The sequence below is a fragment of the Apodemus sylvaticus genome, chromosome 5, assembly GCF_947179515.1.
Source record: "Apodemus sylvaticus chromosome 5, mApoSyl1.1, whole genome shotgun sequence".
Classification (NCBI taxonomy): Eukaryota; Metazoa; Chordata; class Mammalia; order Rodentia; family Muridae; genus Apodemus; species Apodemus sylvaticus.
This window is the reverse complement of record NC_067476.1, coordinates 5099247-5118457: the sequence shown is the minus strand read 5'-3', so window position 1 is coordinate 5118457 and position 19211 is coordinate 5099247. Positions and strand designations below refer to the sequence as shown.

Genomic DNA, 19211 nt, shown 5'->3' with positions numbered 1-19211 from the left:
GTTTCCCTACCCCATCCTGCCTCTGACTTTCTTGCCTTCTGTGTAGAGTTGGGACCTGAAGCTCAAGCTTTCCTGTCCCAGGCTGGCCTTGTCCAGATCCTTCCCACACAAGCAACCAGTTCTGCTCTCATGACTGCCTACCTCTGCCCCGCCCCCAGACAGCGTCCCTCAGGTTCCTGGTCCTGCATATTCACCCTCTGGCTTTTCTGAATTTGCCTTCCAACCATGTCTCCCTGTTGCAGGATATTTGAGCACACGGTGAACCCCAAGATTGTGTTATTTACTGGGGGGGGGGAACTATTTCTAGTTGTGGTGTGGCTCAACCCTTAGCACACACCTTTAATCTATGAGCTTTCTGTTTATTGTAAACAGGATTCAATAAATAAAGTCAATCATAAGTCAAGAGGAAGAACAAGACACCAGTTGACAGGAGTGAAGGTAGGAAAAACCGTAGAGTGTAAAGAGACATCAGGCAGGATCTCTTCCTACAGGAAGTAGGAGAGATGATATATTCTCTCAAGTGTTTGGCAAAGAGCAGAACATTAGCATAGGAAAGTAGACTGATTGAAGAAGCCAGACATGATGGTGCATATTTGCAATCCCACTGCAGGGAGGCAGGAGGACAGACTCAGCCACATAATGAATTCCATGCCAGCCTTAGAGCCTGCCTAAAAAAGAAGTGGCAGGTCTACATCTCCTTTCTACAATCTTAGTAGGAAGCCAGCCAACTTTACCAGGTGGTTCTGCTGTATCTTGTGGGTTATAAAAAGGTCAAGGGATCATCGTGGACGTTTGAGGTTGACAAGTAAAATCATAGGTTGCATGTAAAATCTAGGCTACATGTTACATATTAATTACAGGCATATAGCAAATGGTTTTTCAACCTATTTTTGTCCTATTAAATCTGCATTTCAGACTAAAAATCTTGGCCTGGTGTTTACTCAACATTCAACGTGGCATGGGCTACTTCCACTTGCTAGATCTGGCTTCCTAGGCCCAGGCCTTTTGCTAGGTGAAAATTGCTTGTGGTTGGGTACTAAGATTGGAATAGGGCCAACAAAGACCCAGAGGAGGGGCGGGGCGAGGAGTACAGGGGCGGAGCAGGACTAAGGAGTGAGGCGGGGCCTACATTCTGGGGCGGGAACAGTGCGCGGCGAAGGTGGGGGGGAAGGGGGCGGAGCAGAAAAGCGAGCAGGGCGGGACCTGGAATGACCAGTGCTGGGGCGGGGCCAAATTACGAGGGCGGGGCGAGAAGAGCGAAGAGTAGTGCCTGGGAAGACTAGCGGGTTCTGGGCGGGGCTAGTGCACAGGGCGGCACAGGGCGGGACCAGCGCGCGCAAGCACGTGATGGCGGTTGCCAGGGTGAAAGGTCAACGCGCCGGCGGCACTCCCAACATGGCTGCCGCCCGGGCTGTGGCGCGCGGTCCCGGAGCTGATGCGCGGCGGCCACCCTCTCTTCGAGCCGCGCGGCTGCCGCGACTGCTCTTGCTGCTGGCGGTGGCGGCGGCAGTGGGGCCCCGGGAGGGCGGCGGGGCGCGGCTTTACCGCGAGGGCGAGGACGCTGTGTGGTTGCTGGACAGCGGCAGCGTGCGGTCGGCCACGGGCAACAGCTCAGCCGCGTGGCTGGTGCAGTTCCATTCGTCGTGGTGCGGCCACTGCATCGGCTACGCACCCACCTGGCGAGCGCTGGCGGCGGACGTGCGAGGTGAGGGCCCCGCGCGCCGGTGGACGTTCCTCCGACGCAACAGCCGCGTGGGTCGAAGCCCCACAGATGGGGCAGATGGCTTTCCTGAGGTCGCCAGCTCAGAACACCAGCTTCATCTTGTCCCTACCACTTACCCTAGCCGCTACCTGATCAGCTTGACTTCCCCCATACTCAGCAATTGCATTTCAGAGCCTACCCTCTCCGCTCTGGAAGGTCCCCCATTCCTGTCAAACCCCAACCTGGTTTGCTAGGTAGCCGGCCATATGGTAGGGCATTGGGCCGAGAAACTTAGAAACCCACTCTGGGGACTGCTCTGCAGAAGCAGAAAGTTTACAATGTGTATTCTTGCCGGGCGTCTGGTTCACTAACCATAGCTTTCAAGAACTCTTTCCACATGTGTCTAGTTATTCTTTAGTGCTAGGTTACCCACCTTTGCAGACCTCGGACCCCTTCGAGCGGCTCCTGTAAATGGGATTTGAGTGGCTGTGCAGTAGCTTTCCCAGCACTGGCCTCGGTTTGGCTTCACTGGCTTACAACTGTGGAACTAACCTCTAATTACAGATCTCACAGGCAAGACAACAAATTGTTACTCTTCTTCCAGCACCTTTGGTTTTAGGCCTGGTGTTGAACACTGCTGTGTTCTTCTTAAACAGATTTGCAAAGAAGCCCTTTTTCCAAGTACACAATTGCAAATGACTATTTTAAAATGTTTACCTTCTCTTTCCTCGTTGTTGGGGCACTTTGACTTTATTTTTTTGAGACAGATTTTTCATGATGTTGTTCAGGCTGGCTTTTACGTAGAATCTAATGAAATTGTTTTCTTGGGTCTTAAGTTTTCTTTTTCGTTTTTTCTAATACTTATTTTGCTTTGAATTATGTGGGCATGGGTGTGTGCAGGTGAGTGCAGTTTCCCTTGGAGGCCAGAGGTGTTAGAGGTGGAATTAGAGGTGGTCGGGAACTGTCGGGTGTAAGTGCTGGGAATGGAACTCTGGACCCCAGAAGGGGCAGTATGCAGGGTTTTGTTTGTTCGCTCCTTTGTTTATGGTTTTTCAAGCCAGGGATTCTCTGTGTAGCCCTGGCTATCCTAGAACTCACTCTGTAGACCAGCTTGGCCCCGAACTCAGAAAGATCTGCTTGCTTCTGCCTTCTGAGGGCTGGGAATAAAGGTGTGCACTGACACCACCCTGATGCAGTCTGGGCTTTTATCCTCTAAGCAATCTCAGGTTTCCTTAAGTCCTTGGCAAGCACTAGCCAAAACTGAGGCAAGACATTGAAAAGACAGTTTATACAGTGTTTTTTGTGGAGTATTTATTTATTTATTTATTTATTTTATTTTTTGCCACTCAGTGGGGGAGAGGACGTTCCATTTCTCCATGCTTTTTGGTGGACCTGCAGGTGACCCTGGCAAGACTTGTTGACAGCTTTTTTCTGCTTATATCAGTTCTGCCTTTCAATCTGGTAACTAACTGGTATAAGCCACATCACATGTTACAAGCTGACTCTTCTGTAACCAAACCAACAGAGAGAAATTTGAAAGGAAGGACAGTTCCAAAAGTGCCACAGTAAAAACCCACAGCTACTGCTGTGGCTGACTTAATGAACTGCAGTTGTCTTTAAAGAGTGCCTGGCTGCCTAGAAGATGGGGCAAGGCGTGGTGAAAGGGAAAGCTGACTGGCAGGAGCAGGCGAGAGCCTGAAGAGGAAGCAGGATGCTAGGGCAGAACTGCCTGCGTCAGGGATGTCAGAGGCTCCTGAAGGAAGTCACCTGAGGGTTTGGTAGATACTAACCCTTGTGTTATGAGTCCCAGCCTAGGCTGCTGAGTAGATCTAACATCTAGTCAGCACAAGCTCCGGAGGTGTCTGGTCACCTATTGTAAGGGATCCTGCCTAACTGCAGGACACCTACAGAAGTGATGACATCCCATGTGAAGCCTGCCATGTTGGAACTGTAAGGACAACTTCCTTAGGAAGCTTCTGACTCTCATTCCGGGCCTCCTGTGATACTGACCTGAGTACCTTCTCTGCCTTGCCTTGTAGACTTCTGTGCAGAATATAGAAAGCACTAGACCTTCTGCCCGGTCTCCACTTGGCTATGCTTCCTGCTGGCTTCCTGCCTGGGTGATCTAACAGGAGAGAGGGCACTTATGGGTAATCAATCATCGGTGTGTTGGACATGCAGGCCTTGTATTGGGCCCTCCCCAGGGGTTTCTTCTTGCCTCCATGAAATAGCACCCAGTGGCTTCTCCTAGCCCCCATGCCAGTCTCTGGTTGGACTGCTGTGTTGCCATGGGTGGGGATTAGCTAGAAGGTGGCTTATGCTTGCCTTCCTGCCCCTCAGTCTTTTCTTATTGAATGAGCAGCTGGAAGGTCTTGGGGGGGGTCCCCAGCATGTGTCTTTGGCAGCTGGAAGGTCTTGGGGGGTTCCCAGCCTGTGTCTTTGGCAGCTGGAAGGTCTGGGGGGTCCCCAGCCTGTGTCTTAGGTTCAGAACACCTGGCAATTTCTTAAAAACTTATGGTGAAGTTTCTTTGGCTCGTCACTGACTTTGCGGGGAAATAGAGGTTTTCCTTATGAGACCTAGGCTAACAAAAGATCTACTGTTCAGTGGATCCAAAGGCCATTCTAGTAGGCCCTGGCTTAGGTCTTTCTCATCTTAAGTATTTCCCAGAACAAAACCTGCTCTGTTGAAATCAGTTATCTCAAGCTGTCATGTTTAGCATAATCTGGGTTGGCAGTTGACACCTATGCTTACTCTCCTGGGCACTGAATGATTTCTGTAGAGACCTAGGAGAACAGGAAGCCTGTGTCCCTCCGCTCTTGGTGACCTCAGGACTCTTTCTCTCCCCTTCAGTCCTCCATGGAGAGAGGACACATCGGTGGTTGCCCCTGAAGTTCTTGGTGAAGGACTTGAAAGGGAACAGGAGACCTGGCAGGTACTCACCACATCATCGAGAATGAGTCTACGACTGTCTGGCAGCGAGGTGTTTAGTCTCTGATATTGCAGATAATGTTACCAGGTGACAGACAGGCCAGGTGATTCCAGAGCCCTGTTGGCTCACTTTCTGTGTCCCTCTAGAGGACATTGGGAATTGAGAGTGGGAGATGTTGGACAGGTGGCTAGGCACAGAGTGTGCTGTCTATCCACAGGTAGAGAACACAGGTGAGTGTTCTGTCACTGCTGCCAGCAACAGTGAAGCCTTTATGCCTTCCCCTCAGTTCCTCATTGCCATGGTGTCTGGTGTCTTCTGCTTATACAGGCTATTGAAGATGACTGCTTCAATAAGAATCTGCAGGGTGCTCATTTTCCATTTACTGAGAATAGGCAGAGAGGGACACTGGGGACACGGCAGAGCCTAGAGTCCTGAAAACTGCAGATGGCAGAACCAAAGTAACTCTTCATACAGGGGAATAAAAAGTGAGGACTGCTTGGAGAATAGTAGGGTCACTGGTTCTCATAGCCAGGACTCTGGCTGGTAGTGAGTAGTGAGGAGGTAGAAGAAAGTAATGTCTTCTACTTCTTTTTTTTTTTTCCGACAGGGTTTCTCTGTGTAGCCCTGGCTGTCCTGGAGCTCACTCTGTAGACCAGGCTGGCCTTGAACTCATAAATCCGTCTGCCCTTGCCTCCCAAGTGCTGGGATTAAAGGCGTGCACCACCACCGCCTGGCAAGTAATGTCTTCCAAGGTCAGCTCAGGAACTGTGCAGGCCATTTCAGGAGAGACACTTACCCTTTAGGATCCTTTGCACATATTAAGCAGATAGAGGGAGAAAAGATTTGCTGTGTAGCCCAGTCTTGTCTTCAAAGCTGGAATCCTTTTGCATCTGCTTTTAAATGCTGGAGTTACAGGTGTGCACTATCTCACCCAACTGTATAGATTTGGGCCAGAGTTTGCCTAAAGCCGGAATAAGGAATGATCCTTACTAGGAGGCTTTGTGGCCATGGCATTTCAGCCGGGGTATGATGGCCATCTTTCCCCATCCAGCTGTTCTCCTCCTCAGCTACAGTGGGCCTCGGGTCTTTCATCTCACAGGTTACCACTGCACAGGAACTGATGATCATTTCTTACTAGCCCTGGCTAAGGTTATGTGTGAACTTCACACAGTACCCAGTCAGTAGAGATGCTGATGGGGTGGGTTGGCACTAAGAGAACTTTGTCCTAGCTACCTCCTGTCCCTGGGGGACTTGTGCTCTGTTCCTCCAGTGTTCCTTGATGACATAGTGAGAATCTCAGTGAGAATCTGCTTTGTGTGCATGTGGGTTTTTTTTGTTTTTTTTTTTTTTGTTGTTGTTGTTGTTTGTTTCCTGGAACTAGCTCTGTAGACCAGGCTGGCTTTGAACCCAGACATTTATCTGCCTTTGCCTCCTGAGTGCTGTGCAAGCCAGGGCGTGCTCCTTTCCCAGCTAGCAGTTGCCTCATATGGGATCAGAGAGCAGGGTCCACCTGTGAGGACCATTGCTGTGAGGCTGAGGGAAGAGCAGTGGTGTCTCCGCTGCACCTGTATGAGACACTTGGAGCTGAGGGGGACAGGACATTTCAGAAGAGATGCTAGGATAGCCAGTGGTAGATATCACAGAGACAGGACTCAGAGCAGGCCAGGCCAGAAAGGCCAGAGTGGGCACCCTGGTGAGTTGGTCCCTTTGCCCCGACATGTGGAGAGGAGGACTTATCCCCAGCCCTTTGTGGTGCACATACATAGTGTCTGATAGAATCTGTGCTCACGAGGCCTGCTCCTCTGACTCTCTTGAGGTCAGAGGGCATTGTTGGCTAAAAAATATAAAGGAGAGGGGGCTGTAATTAGGTGCTGTTCTATAGATGCTTGTGTGCTGAGACCTGCCTCTGTGGCCCTGTCAGCCGTGCTTACCCAGCCGAGGCATGCTGCCATCCCCAGGACAGCATACAGCTCTCACTGGCTGCTGGCTGCTGTTCTGTTCACGGTCCTCACCTTCCCCTTCATGCACCTGAGGTGTGGATGTTTTAAGTGGCGTCCTGCAGTCCAGCCAAGGGAGCAGAGTGGAAGTCCAGGCAGGAGGCCCAGGCCCAGGATGAACGAGAGCTCTGAAGGAGTGCTGTGTGACCGTGGGACCTGTGCGGATTGTGATTTGAAGCCACTGAGTGTATTGAGGCCTATTGTGAGCTGCTGCTGGCTGCATGGGTTGTACTAACTTGTTCCAGGAGTGCAGCTGAGCTAGGAGTTTCCGTCCACCTTGGTGGTGACTCACTGTCTGCACCTTGCTGACTTGGCTGAGCCAGGGGTAAATGAACACTCAGAAGCAGCAACTTCCCCACTCTCGCACCTGTCTCTGCCCTGGTATCAGTGTCAGCAGAGTTGGTTCTGGGATTCCCTTTTCCTCCCTCATCAAATGGGTACTAGAGTTCAGTGTCCCTGTGTGCATTCACAGGACCCTGGGTGGGGCAGTGTGGATCGAAGACGCTTGGAGTATTCTGCACTGAGTAGATTGCATTGCTAGGAAGTTGCTCATGTATTTAGGGATAGTGCCCTACCATGGGTGGGGTGAAATCTGGGATCAGCAATGAGGCCTTGTTCTGATGGCGGTCCAGGGTGGAGTTGTATGAGCACTGCTCCCTATCCTCACGGACTAGGTGCCTCCAGTCTTTCAGAGGCCAAGTCATATGAGGGGGGCTGGTGTGTTCAGTCTCTGCTGCTGGGCTACATTCAGAGGGTTATTACAAGAGTCTATGATCTCAGCACTCAGGAGACTGAGGCCAGGAGCATTGCAAGTTCAAGACCAGCCTGGACTACATAACCAGAGCCTATCTCAATCAAAACACACAAATCAAATAAACAGACAAACTACAAAGTTTCCTCTGGTTTGTCTGCCGAGTACTGTGTCCTGCAAGATTCCTGGAAACCCTCTTTCCTTTCCTTTTCTTTTCTTTTTCTCTCTTTTCTTTTTTTTAAAGATTTGTTATACGTATGTGAGTACACTGTTGCTGTCTTCAGACACACCAGAAGAGGGCATCAGATCTCATTACAGATGGTTGTGAGCCACCATGTGGTTGCTGGGAATTGAACTCAGGACCTCTGGAAGCAGTCACTGAGCCATCTCTCCAGCCCTGGAACCCTCTTTTCTTGTGTCTTGTGTTGGAGTGGGCTTCTGCTGCAGATTCCAGAATGAAGAATCTGAGAAATACAAAGCTAGTGCCCAACACCACGCAAGCTGCACAGTGCCAGGACCAACCCTGGGATGCTCTGCACCACTGAGCCCCCACCCCATACTCAATTCTGAGTGCACATGCTTAACAAAAACAAAGCAGGACCAGACCGCACCATGCAAACCTGGTGCACCCATCCCAGTTCTGGGTGGTTTGGGTATTTCAGGTGACAGGAGATTGTTCCTGTGCTTTACTCTGGAGTTTCCACCGTTACACGCTTTTCTGCACAAGGGGCTTTTCTAAAACATGGAAGGAACTGTGGGTGGAAATACAGGAGATCCACACAGCAAAGTGTGGTTGGGTCTGAGTCAAGTCAGGGTGGCAGAATGAGGTGCTGGGCCAGATGCAGGGCGTGAGTCTGCCCTTGAAGCAGCTTCGGCCTCGGAGCCTTCTGTTCTGTCTGCCTCTAATTTGATGGGAGGATTAACTGTTCTTCCTCAATTCTGCACCGTAGGAGACTCCAGGAAGCTATGGCTGTGACTCAGAAATACTGGAGGGTTTTTTTTTTTTCTATGCTTTTAAAGTGGCTTTGGGACAGAACTGGTTTTGTGTAGCTGGCAGTATTTGATTACTATTTGTGAATAACCTACTCTTGTTTCTTACTCTTAATAAAGAGGGGAAAGATGTGTCCTTTAAGTGAGGGTAGTATGTAGGACACTGGGGTGGTTCACATAGAAGACAGTCACTGAACTCCGGCACCTGGTTTTTGTAAGTGTCCTCTGACATTGCCTCTCTATCCGGGCTCATCCCTCATGCAGCCTCTGAGGACTCTGAGCATCACTGTCCTTGTAGGAATGGTTTCATGTGCCTTTCGAGTAGGTTGCTGGAGAAAACAGAATAACACTGGCCAAGCACACCAGTAACCCATTGCATGAGCTCCTGCCAGAAATCAAGCAACTTTTAGACAGAGGGTATGAATACAGGCTCACCCAAGTGGCTCTCTGTCTGCCTCATGCCCGGCTATGCTGTGCTCCCAGTCATGCAGAGATCACCAGGCAAGCCCACCACCTCTGCAGGGCCAGGTTCCTGGAATAATGGTGTAATTTTAACACCCTGGAGAAAGAAGAGTGCACATCTCTGAGAAGGAGCCCCTGTAGTTACCTAAAGGGTGCATTTGATGCTGGTGATGCGAGGCAGGGGCACTTCTCTCTGTATTGCCAGGGACAGCTTCCCTTACAAAGTGTCCCTTCCCTGAGTGAGAGGCAAAAAGAGGCTGCGCCCTGACCTATGTGTGTTTATTATAATGAGAGAGGTGCTGAGTCCCCCTCAGGCCCCTGCAGAAGCACACTTCACCCTCCCCACACTAAGGGTTTTGTTGTGTTACTCTGACTGTCCTGGAACTCTCTGTAGACCAGGCTAGCCTCAAACTCAAGACATCTGCCTTCCTCTCCTCTGCAGTGCTGGAATTAAAGGCATGCACCACTATGCCCAGCTACATTTCATTTATCCCAGCAAAAGAACCTGATAAAAATCTCGACCTATGCCACCTTTATGGGAGCTCAAGAGGAAGTGTTGGATGGGAGGAGATGTGCCAGCTGGGTGCCTAGTAGCACTAAGAACACATGCCAGTTATTTGTTGTGGCTGTGGCAGTGTGTTGGACTAAAAAAAAGAGGGAGATTTATGACCAGGGTTTTGGGTCTGACGTTTGCAATCTGAGTTCTAGGACTGGAAGTGATTTGGATAAACCATTTTACACAGGAGCTGATAATTACTAACACAGACACAGGGCTCATGTAGGAAGTTGATTTGCCTTTTCTGGTGTGCATGTACACGTGCATTTGTTGGCATTCCCAATAAATACATTGAAGGTAAGAAAGGAAGACTGCTCCTCCCTACAACAGTGGCGTGTGCATCCCTTGGTTGGGGAGAGTGCTTCAGTTCAGAGCACTAGCCTGACTTGAAAATGAGGCACAGCGCTGGCCCACCAGGTCCATCTGATTACTGCATACTCTGCTTGGTGTCTCTGTAGTGTCCATTACCAGCTGCAGACAATGCTACCGGTGCCTGCACTTCCACCCATCGGGTATCTTTTAACAGGAGACTGCGGCATGACAAGCTGCTGGGTGATTGAGAATTCAGCAAAGATCTGTGTTCTTGGCGAACAGTGGTAGAAGACACCTGTAGCTTCGGTTAGGTCATTCTGCTTTCCCTCAGCACAGAGCCCATGAACAACACAAAGTGGGGTGTGGAGTGCTTCAGCTGGGGCAGCTGGTGCTTGTGCAGGTGCTGCCTAGGACGGAGTGGCTTGGTGTTGGCAATCCTGCTCAAGGTCCCAAAAGGAGTCCTCTGAGTATCTCACTAAGCACTGGCCTCCTTTTGGCCTATGTTGGGAATACTCCCTATCCTTAACTTTTATTGATGTGCTTCTGATTTTTGCCTTGTAGACTGGGCTGCTGCCATCCGTGTCGCTGCTCTGGACTGTGCAGAAGAAAAGAACCAGGATGTGTGCCGCACATATGACATCCACTTCTACCCCACCTTCAGGGTGAGCCCCCCAGCAACCTTGATCCCTGCTCCAGGCCTGCCTTTTTCACAGGGGGCTTATTAGGCAGAATCCATGTGCCAGTAACTCCTAGGTTAGCATTTCTGCCTTGAAGTCTGAAGACTTTGTGGGGATTTGCATTCCCAGCCTGTTGCCCATTTGTTCCTCATCTTGAGCCACAGAAGGCTCTGATCAGAGCCAGGTACAGTATGGAGCCCCTGCTCACACAGAAGCCTGCTGGGTACGTATCCTTATGGGGTATCATGCTGCTGGCTCTACAATTACTGGCAGAAGGCACTAGCAGCTTGAAGTGGCGCTTCCAGTACCCTGCTGCCTGGGCTCTGCTGACAAACTTGTACATATTTCTTCCACTAGGGGGCAGAGGTACTACCTGAGACCTGCTGAAGGTCCACTGTATAGTGTGTGCATGAATATATACCCACATGCTGTGTAGTGTGTGCATGAATATATACCCACATGCTGTGTAGTGTGTGCATGAATATATACCCACATGCTGTGTAGTGTGTACATGAATATATACCCACATGCTTGCATCTGAATGTCTCGCACTCACAGGCATCTCCAAAACTATGTAGCACATTTGATGTTGTTCTTTCTTTCTTTCTTTCTTTCTCTTTCTTTCTTTCTCCCTTTCTTCCTTCCTTCCTTCCTTCCTTCCCTCCTTCCTTCCTTCCTTCTTCCTCCTCTTCTTCTTCCTCCTCCTTCTTCCTCCTCCCTCCCCTCCTCCTCCTTCTCTTCTTCCTCCTTTTTTTTTTTGAGACAGGGTTTCTCTGTGTAGCCCTGGATATCCTGGAACTCACTTTGTAGACTAGGCTGGCCTTGAACTCAGAGACCTATCTGCCTCTGGCTCCTGAGTACTAGGATTAAAGGTGTGTGCCACTTGGAGTTAATTTCTGAAGAGCCTGTGACTGCAGTTCTGCACCTCTATTCTGTGAACACTGCACTCTCAGAGGCAATCCCCCACCCCTAGCACAGTGATGCCCCTGTTTTTCCCCACCATCTATTGACTGAGTGTTGGACCTATGATGCTCATTGTGGTGCCAGTCCCAGGAATCTCACAGGCCCTTGATGCTTGTTGTCTTGCTTTCTGGCCTTGGGCTGATAGTGTCACATATTGGCTGTTAGCTTCACGCCCTCCATTAAACAGTGCTTATGTAACTGTCTGGGCCTTCTTTGTTATAATCATATGACAACTGCCAAGATTTTCCCATGATGCTGGGCACTGCTGTGGTTCATTGGGTTTGGCTGTGCAATAAATAATACCTCATTGTATGTAATAACCCTCTCTGCTGTGTGTTGGGCTATCTCCTGGCTTTTAATACATGGACTGACATTCCTATAAGGGTCCCCTCAACCTGTGACAGGCTGAATCTGGGAAGAAGGCCAGAGGACCCATTGGGGCCCCTACCACAACATAACATATCTGCCCATGGTTCAGGGCAAAGGGCCTGTGCTCCCTGTTTTCCTAGTGACAAGCACATCTGTGCTTTTATTCTTGTGGGACTGTTAAGATGTCTGTCCATTTTCCTCTTGACTGCTTCTGCTTCTCCCTTAGAAATACAAGGAGTCCTCTGAGTATCTCACTAAGCACTGGCCTCCTTTTGGCCTATGTTGGGAATACTCCCTATCCTTAACTTTTATTGATGTGCTTCTGATGGGGCAGCTCTGGTCAGAACCCTTGACTTCTCAGAGGCTCTGGATGGCTCCTCTCGTCCCTGGAACCTGGGCTGTCAAAACTTCAAGGGACACCACCTTAGTAAGGATCCCGCCTTAGTGAGTTGTCTCATTTCTGACCCTGTTGAGTTAGATGTGACGTAATAGAACCCAGTTTGTGCTTAGCTGCAGGAACACTCGTGTCTGTAGAGGTATGGACACGTTTCGTCCAGGCAGTATAACTGGGAGGGACCTGACCGAAGCTTCTGGTTGAGATAGCGGTGCTCTCATTTAAGTATTAAACATAAGCACACTCCCCGCGCCCGCCTCATTTGTCTGTATTTTTCCTTTAGTATTTTAAAGCGTTTACAAAGGAGTTTACAACTGGAGAGAACTTTAAAGGTAAGGACATGAAGATTCTATTTTAACACTTTACACTTACTTACTCACCTTGGTAAAGTGACTGTGGCCTCAGATGGAGCCCGGCCTCCTCCAATCAGTCAGCATGTTTGCATGGTGCTGCCTTACTTCTGGGAAAAAGTTAAACCTTAATAGTTTGGGTGAGAATAAGTTTTTTTTTTTAATTTTTAAAAAATTGTATGTGTGTGCATGTGTACCCACCACCTCTGTCTGTCTGTCTTTAGAGGCCAGGGTCAGATCCCCTGGAACTGGAGGTATAGGAGGCTATGGACAATCTGACATAGGTGCTAGGAACTAAATTCAGGACCTTTGGAAGAGCAGTATATGCTCTTATCCACTGAGCCATCTCTCCAACCACAGGAAATTCTTTATTTTGTGCTTTGGCCTTCTTGGAAAACGTGGAAGTACATTTTTGTTACAGTTTTGTGAAGCCTGTCTTCTGACTGTCTCATGTACTCTTCATTCTGCTCACGCCACACCCCAGCCTCCCTCCCTTCCCTGCAGGTCCCTTTCCCCCTTCATGCGGTAACAACCTGATGGAAAAAGCATCTGGTGGAGTGTGTGTGTGGCAAGGGCGTGGCTCATGGGCTTTTTGTGTGTGAACCTGACATCAGGAGCCATCTGCCTGCCTGTCTGCCTGTGTTAGCAGTAAAGTGGAGTTAGCTGGTGCCTCTGGCCACCTCTCACCACCATTTGTGTGAGATTTGTCACCTTGTCTTGTGTCCTGTAGCCTGTCATCTGCTCTCAGCTGTGTGGTCTCCCACTGTTGTGACTGTTGTGACAGGATGTAGCCTGTCAGCGAACAGCAGTGCACCCAGGGCTGTGTGGATAGTGCTGCAGCCTTCTCTGTCCTTGGGCTGTGGGCTTGGGACAGCTGCTTAGGTACAGGCACCTGGAGCCATGGCCATGACCCAGGTTTTCTTGTGTAGGACCTGACAGGGAACTGCGGACAGTCAGGCAGACAATGATCGACTTCCTGCAGAACCACACTGAGGGCACCCGGCCTCCTGCATGCCCACCCCTGGACCCTATTCAGTGAGTAGTTGCATTGAAAGGTGACCTGTGGGACCCAGAGCATTGTGATAGTAGCACGTAGCAAGTGGGCAGCCTGGTCCATCCCTCTCCCCATGTTACCTGGTGCAGATTGGGCCTGGTTTTTAAAATCTCAATGTGTATCGTGACTGGGGTGCTGGCATGCTGTAAGAGACTGTGATCATGGAGAGCACTGAAGGTTTTTCTTTCTTCTGACAGGTCCAGTGACATCCTTTCCTTCCTGGACAGCCACAGTGGCCAATACCATGCCATTGTGTTTGAAAGCAATGGCTCTTATGTTGGACGAGAGGTACCGTGCCTCATGTACTTTGGAGCTACAGCTGGGGTGGCTGGATGGGACTATGGTCAGTGCATGGACAGCAACAACCTTGAGTGGTGAGCTGTCATTACTTACAGAGATCCTAAGTAACCAGTCTATATATAGCAAGACAGACAGACAGACAGATGGACAGACATGCTGACTGACAGGGCTTGCCTTTAGGGTCCAGTGTCTTCATCAAGGCCGTTATTTCACACTATTACAGATCTCCTGTGTGCTGTCTTACCACATCCAGGAATTTGTAGGGCCTTGCTTCTTTTGTGAGATGTTTGTGTCATATGGGTGGTTTAGAAACCTTTAGCTTTGACTAAGTATCAAACCAGAGGACCAGAGACCCAGTTGCTAATGCCAGGGTCCCTTGAAGACGAGAAGGCCTCCTGGCCCACTTGGAAGTTCAGCCTGACCTTTGGGCTCCTCCTTCTGCTGCTTGAATGAAGTTCTAGGTTATCTGAGTTCTGGAAGGAGACAGCGCTGCCCTCAGCAGGCCCTGGAGGGTGTGAGGCGGGCTCCACAACAGCGTGGCAGTCGTATGTGCTTGCCCTCTGGGACCTCACTGCCCTCCTCCGAGTTTGGCAATGCATGTTCTTTCCTTTGCAGTTGTCAGGGTTCCCAGTCAACAGCCTGAGGAGCAGCAGAGCCCGGAGCTCTTTCTTTCCCTGTATTTCCCTACTCCAGCTCCTTCCCTATGGCCCAGAGCTGCTGCCTGCTCTTTCAGGCCCTTTGCCCCTCAGACACACATGGACACTTACAAGCCGAAAACAGGCTTTCCTCCCTGATCACCCTCTCCATCGTGCCAGGACATCAGTGCTTCGGAATCAGTGAGGCCTGGTCCTCTGGGTAGGACCTGTGACCAAATGTGTGCCCTGAAAGTTAGTATCAAGAAGAACCATTGTGGCCAGGGACAGTGGTACACATATGAGTTCCAGGCCATCAAAGGCTACCAAGTGTCTCAACAACAACAATAACAAAACGAAAAGAAGGACAACCACCATTACCACCACTACCTCTGCCACTGCTACCACCACTGCCACCACCTCCACTGTAACCTTAGGTACATCCACTTACATGTAATCTGTTCCTCAGCCCAGGAAGTAGCTGGCTTTGTTGACATCTAAGAGCAACAGAGAACAACAGATTCTACTTGCCATATAGTGAGCATAGGAAGGGTTTTTAGCCACTGAGATGCTAACCCTTGGTCCCTCTGTGACTTAGACCACTGCAGCTCCTCCAGGCTAAGCAAGCCCAGCAGGTACAAGTTGCTTACAGGAGCTTCCCCAACCCAAAATGTGGGCACACAGTAGGCAGTGTGTTGGAGAACGGGGCTGTAGCTAAGGAGTGGTGAGGGTGCCTACTCTATTCTTACAGAGTCTGCTCTAAGCATGGGCACTCGAGTTCCAAGTTCCATAATCCCGGTGTTGAGTAGCCAGAAGCCAGCCCATCTCTGGGGTTTGCTGGCCAGTCAACCTGCATACGTGGTAAGCCCCAGGCCAATGAGAGACCCTGTCTCAAAAACAAAGTAGATGGTACCTAAGTCCTTCTTCAGAGGACACCTTAAGTTATCCTCTGGTCTCCACATGCGTCCACATATACACCTGTACTTACTCACACATGAATACACACACACAGAGGATCAACAAATGTTTCTTTTGATTATTCTGTAAAATTGCTAAATGAGAGTAGTCACGTGGCTTGGTGAGCTGCTTAAACCTCAGTAAGTTAAGGTTCACAGACTGCCTTTGATTGCGTGGGAAGGGTGCAGTCTGAGGTGCTGCCTCAGTCGTGTGGAGTTGGCATGGCCCTGCATGTCCCACCGCCCCGCTGTCTGCAAGTGGAGCAAGGTTTCCCATGTGTGTGGTGCAAGTGGCCAGGGCTGGTATCTGAACAGTTCCGCACCTGGAGATGAAGGGTCGCCTGTGAAGTGGGTGGGGCTGTGCACTCTAGGATGTTTTCCAAGAAAAACAGGGCAATAACATGACTTTTTTCTGCAGGTGATCTTGGATTTGATTCCATATGACAACATCATGGTGAGCAGAGTACTGGATACGGACAAAGCATTTCTGGGGACACTTGGCATCTCTTCAGTTCCTTCCTGTTACTTGATTTACCCAAATGGGTCTCACGGACTAGTTAATGTGTAAGTACTAGTTTGTATAATGAATAGGTGAGCATTCAGTAAGGTCTGAGGAGATGTGCACTTCACTGGCATACTGGATAAAGGCTCAGAGTCCACGTGACAGACTCTTGCTGGCTAAGATGTAGGAAGTCATGTTCCCCTGGCCATCTTCCCTGGCCTGTTATGACCCTGTTCCAGGCCCCAATTATTGTACCTAGTTGTTTCCATGAGTTTCTGAGCAAACTCCAAGTGCAGCAGGTGTCTGTTGACCCCTCCTATGGTAGGTCTGGGCTTTTGCTTGTATTTGTTGTGTGGCCAGCAAACTCTGGAGAGTGAGAGGTTGGGGTGAGCACAGGGGACAAGTCAATAAAGTGACCTTGAATAAAGCTTCAGAAAGTTGTAAGGCTGCAGGAGAGCCTGCGCAGGGTCTCAGCTGCTCCCCACAGTTGTTTAGCTGAATGCAGGTTGGCTGGCGAAGCACTTGGTTAGCATGCAGGAGCCTGGGTTTGACCCTGTTACTGCATAACTAGGCCTGGTGGCTCCTACCTGTAATCTCAGCATTTGGGAGGTGAGGCAGGAGAATGAGAAGTTCAAAGTCATCTTTAGCTACATAGGGACTACATGAGACCCTCTCTCAAGAGGGAAAAGAAAAAATGGAAGTCCAGGGCACCCCAGGTCATAGAGCTTCTTGGGATGGGCCCTGAGCATCTGGGTGGCTGCCCTAACAGTTACCCGAGTGACTGCCGTCGGGTCCTGACGATGGTTGTGTGTAACTTAGCACAAGCATGTCACATGTGCAACCTGTAACACAAAACCACATTAATACTCTATTCTCCGCAATGGACATTGATGACTTCTAAGCATCAGATAGCCTGGGAGGTGCTAACCCTAGCCTGGCCTGCAGAGCAAGCAAGTCGTGAGGCCCCTGGGACAGTAGAATCATAGCCAGGATGAAACTGACTTTGGTAGATGCTCCAACAGCTTTCCAAGCATCGTAAGGTCCAGCAGCTGTCAGTCAGCGAGTCTCTGGACTTGACGTTCTGTCTCCTCATCTCAGGTGGGAGGGTGGCTCCTGAGGCCCAGCTGACGTGAGCATCCTTCACCTTTGTCAGTGTACGCACCAGGGGAATGGCGGCCAGCCCCACTCCCAGCTGTGGCCTGGAGAGGCCCATGATCTTGAGCCCCATGAAAACACCCTCCTTCTTCCCTTCACAGTGCGAAGCCGCTACGCTCGTTTTTCTCCTCTTACTTAAAATCCCTGCCAGATGTGAGGAAAAAGTTACGTTCCTTTCCTGAAAAGTCCAACAAAGAAGAAAAGTCAGAGGTTGTGGTTTGGAAAGAATTTAACAGGCAAGTATGAGTGGGGCTGGATGCAGCCGAGAGGCTGCGCTGGGGCAGCTTCCTCAGTCTCCCTTCACGGGGGCGTGGCAGAAACAAGAGGGGCCTTGTATAGAAAACAGGAAGGATTTTTCCTAACTCTCCACTTCTCCTCTCAGGGCCAAGCTGTACACTGCAGACCTGGAGTCAGGACTTCACTACCTGCTGAGAGTGGAGCTGGCTGCCCACAAGTCCCTGGCCGGAGCCCAGTTAAAGACATTCAGGGACTTCGTGACTGTCGTTGCCAAGGTATGGGTGGTTCTGCTCAGACTATGTACTGGGTCCCATTTAGTATGGGCTTGGATGATCTGCCTGCTGATGTCGGTGATTGGCCAGCCTAGACCCTGTAGTGCTGGCATGTGGCTGTCAGGGAAGAGCAGAAGAGGCTAGGAACCTATAACAACCTAGGCCCTGCTGTGTCGAGTCAGGTGGGACAAGGCTGACCAGCACAGCCAGTCTCAGAAGCCACGGGAGGGGTTAGTTCCATGCATAGGTGCTGAGAACGCCTAAGGGGTAGCTGAAGGGATGCCTAGGAAGCTAATGCAGGAAGGCCGAGGGGTGTGGCAATGTGTGCTCCAGGGACATTCTAGGAAAGCTAATGCAGGAAGGCCGAGGGGCTTGGGGTAGCTGAAGGGATGCCTAGGAAGCTAATGCGGGAAGGCCGAGGGGCGTGGCAGTGTGTGCTCCATGGACATTCTAGGAAAGCTAATGTAGGAAAGCCGAGGGGCGTGGTGGTGTGTGCTCCATGGACATTCTGGCCCCAGTAGGTGGGTCCCTAGGGGTTGCAGGAGAAGCCCTAAGCTGGCAACTTCTCATGGCTGGGCCCTGAAGAACAGGACTTTTGCTTGGCAGGGTGGGAAGGGGCAGGCAGCAGTCCAGGGATAAGAAAGGGCAGAATGCTTGGCACCCTGAGAAGGCCTAGATGGGCTATGACCATTTCCATCGTGGTGATCTGTGGTACAGGCTCATGTTCTGGTACTGGCTCAGCTTCCTACCAAGTAATCCTCTCCAGTGCCCAGAGCGTGGGAGAGGAGATCACCCTGCCCTCTGGAAGGAGCCTGAGCCCTCCTGGTACTCTGTCCAGCAGTATTCCTGCTACACTCTGGCCACACGTGCAGGGCTAGACCTTCCTTGTTCTGTGCACAGATGGAGCTAGGTATTTTACAGGACTTCTTTCACTAGATGGAAGGTCCCTTGCTAGGACCACTTTTGTCTAACTAGTTCTGTTGTAATCATTTACATTTATAGTGTAACTTCAGAAAAACAAAGAAAATAGAATTTATGTTTCAAGGAATAATGGGTCAAATCTTTCCATGGAAGTGCTAGATAAGTTTTTAGCCCACTGTGCCATTCATGGTTGAGATGGCTCTAGGTGGCTTTGTTCTGTAAGAGTCTGTCTAGCCAGGTGTGGTGGAGCGGCCTTTGATCCCAGCACTCAATTGGCAGAGACAGACAGATCTTCGTGAATTTAAGAGCAGTCTAGTTTACATGTTGAGTTCCAGGTCAGCTAGGGCTACATAGAGACCCTGTCTCCAAACCAGAAAGTGTTCAGCCCGGCTAACTGTATATGTGTCTCACTAGACACTGCTGCCTGATTGACTCCCAGCCTGCACACTCATTCCAGGCACTGGCCTTGCCTCTCCGCTGTGGCCCTCCTGCCTTCTTTCACTTAAGTCTGAGTCCTGAAGATGTGCCATATAATGGTAACAGTTTCTTAAATCACAACAAAAGTTACAGTTGTAAAATTAACAAATGTAATGTTTTTGTAATCAGTACATAAAAATATATCTAAAAGTCAGGTGGTGGTAGCTCACACCTTCAATCCCAACACTCAGGAGGCAGAATTAGGTGGATCTCTATGAGTTCAAGGCCAGCCTGGTCTACAGATCAAATTCT

The 19211-nt window shown here is 50.1% G+C and overlaps 1 protein-coding gene across 2 annotated transcripts in view; it reads left to right on the top strand.

The window, feature by feature from the left end:
- The first annotated feature begins 1360 nt into the window (after nt 1-1360).
- The window catches only part of Qsox2 (quiescin sulfhydryl oxidase 2), a 27160-nt gene continuing 9309 nt past the window's right edge, over nt 1361-19211 (top strand). The window contains exons 1-8 of one of the 2 annotated variants that reach the window (XM_052181871.1): nt 1361-1705; nt 10262-10362; nt 12387-12435; nt 13383-13488; nt 13705-13795; nt 15814-15959; nt 17154-17288; nt 17435-17564. In XM_052181871.1, coding sequence (XP_052037831.1) covers nt 1396-1705; nt 10262-10362; nt 12387-12435; nt 13383-13488; nt 13705-13795; nt 15814-15959; nt 17154-17288; nt 17435-17564 — 1068 coding nt within the window. In that variant the 5' untranslated portion in view covers nt 1361-1395. The remainder of the gene's footprint in view (nt 1706-10261; nt 10363-12386; nt 12436-13382; nt 13489-13704; nt 13796-15813; nt 15960-17153; nt 17289-17434; nt 17565-19211) is intronic. The other variant, XM_052181872.1, reaches the window with a different exon arrangement.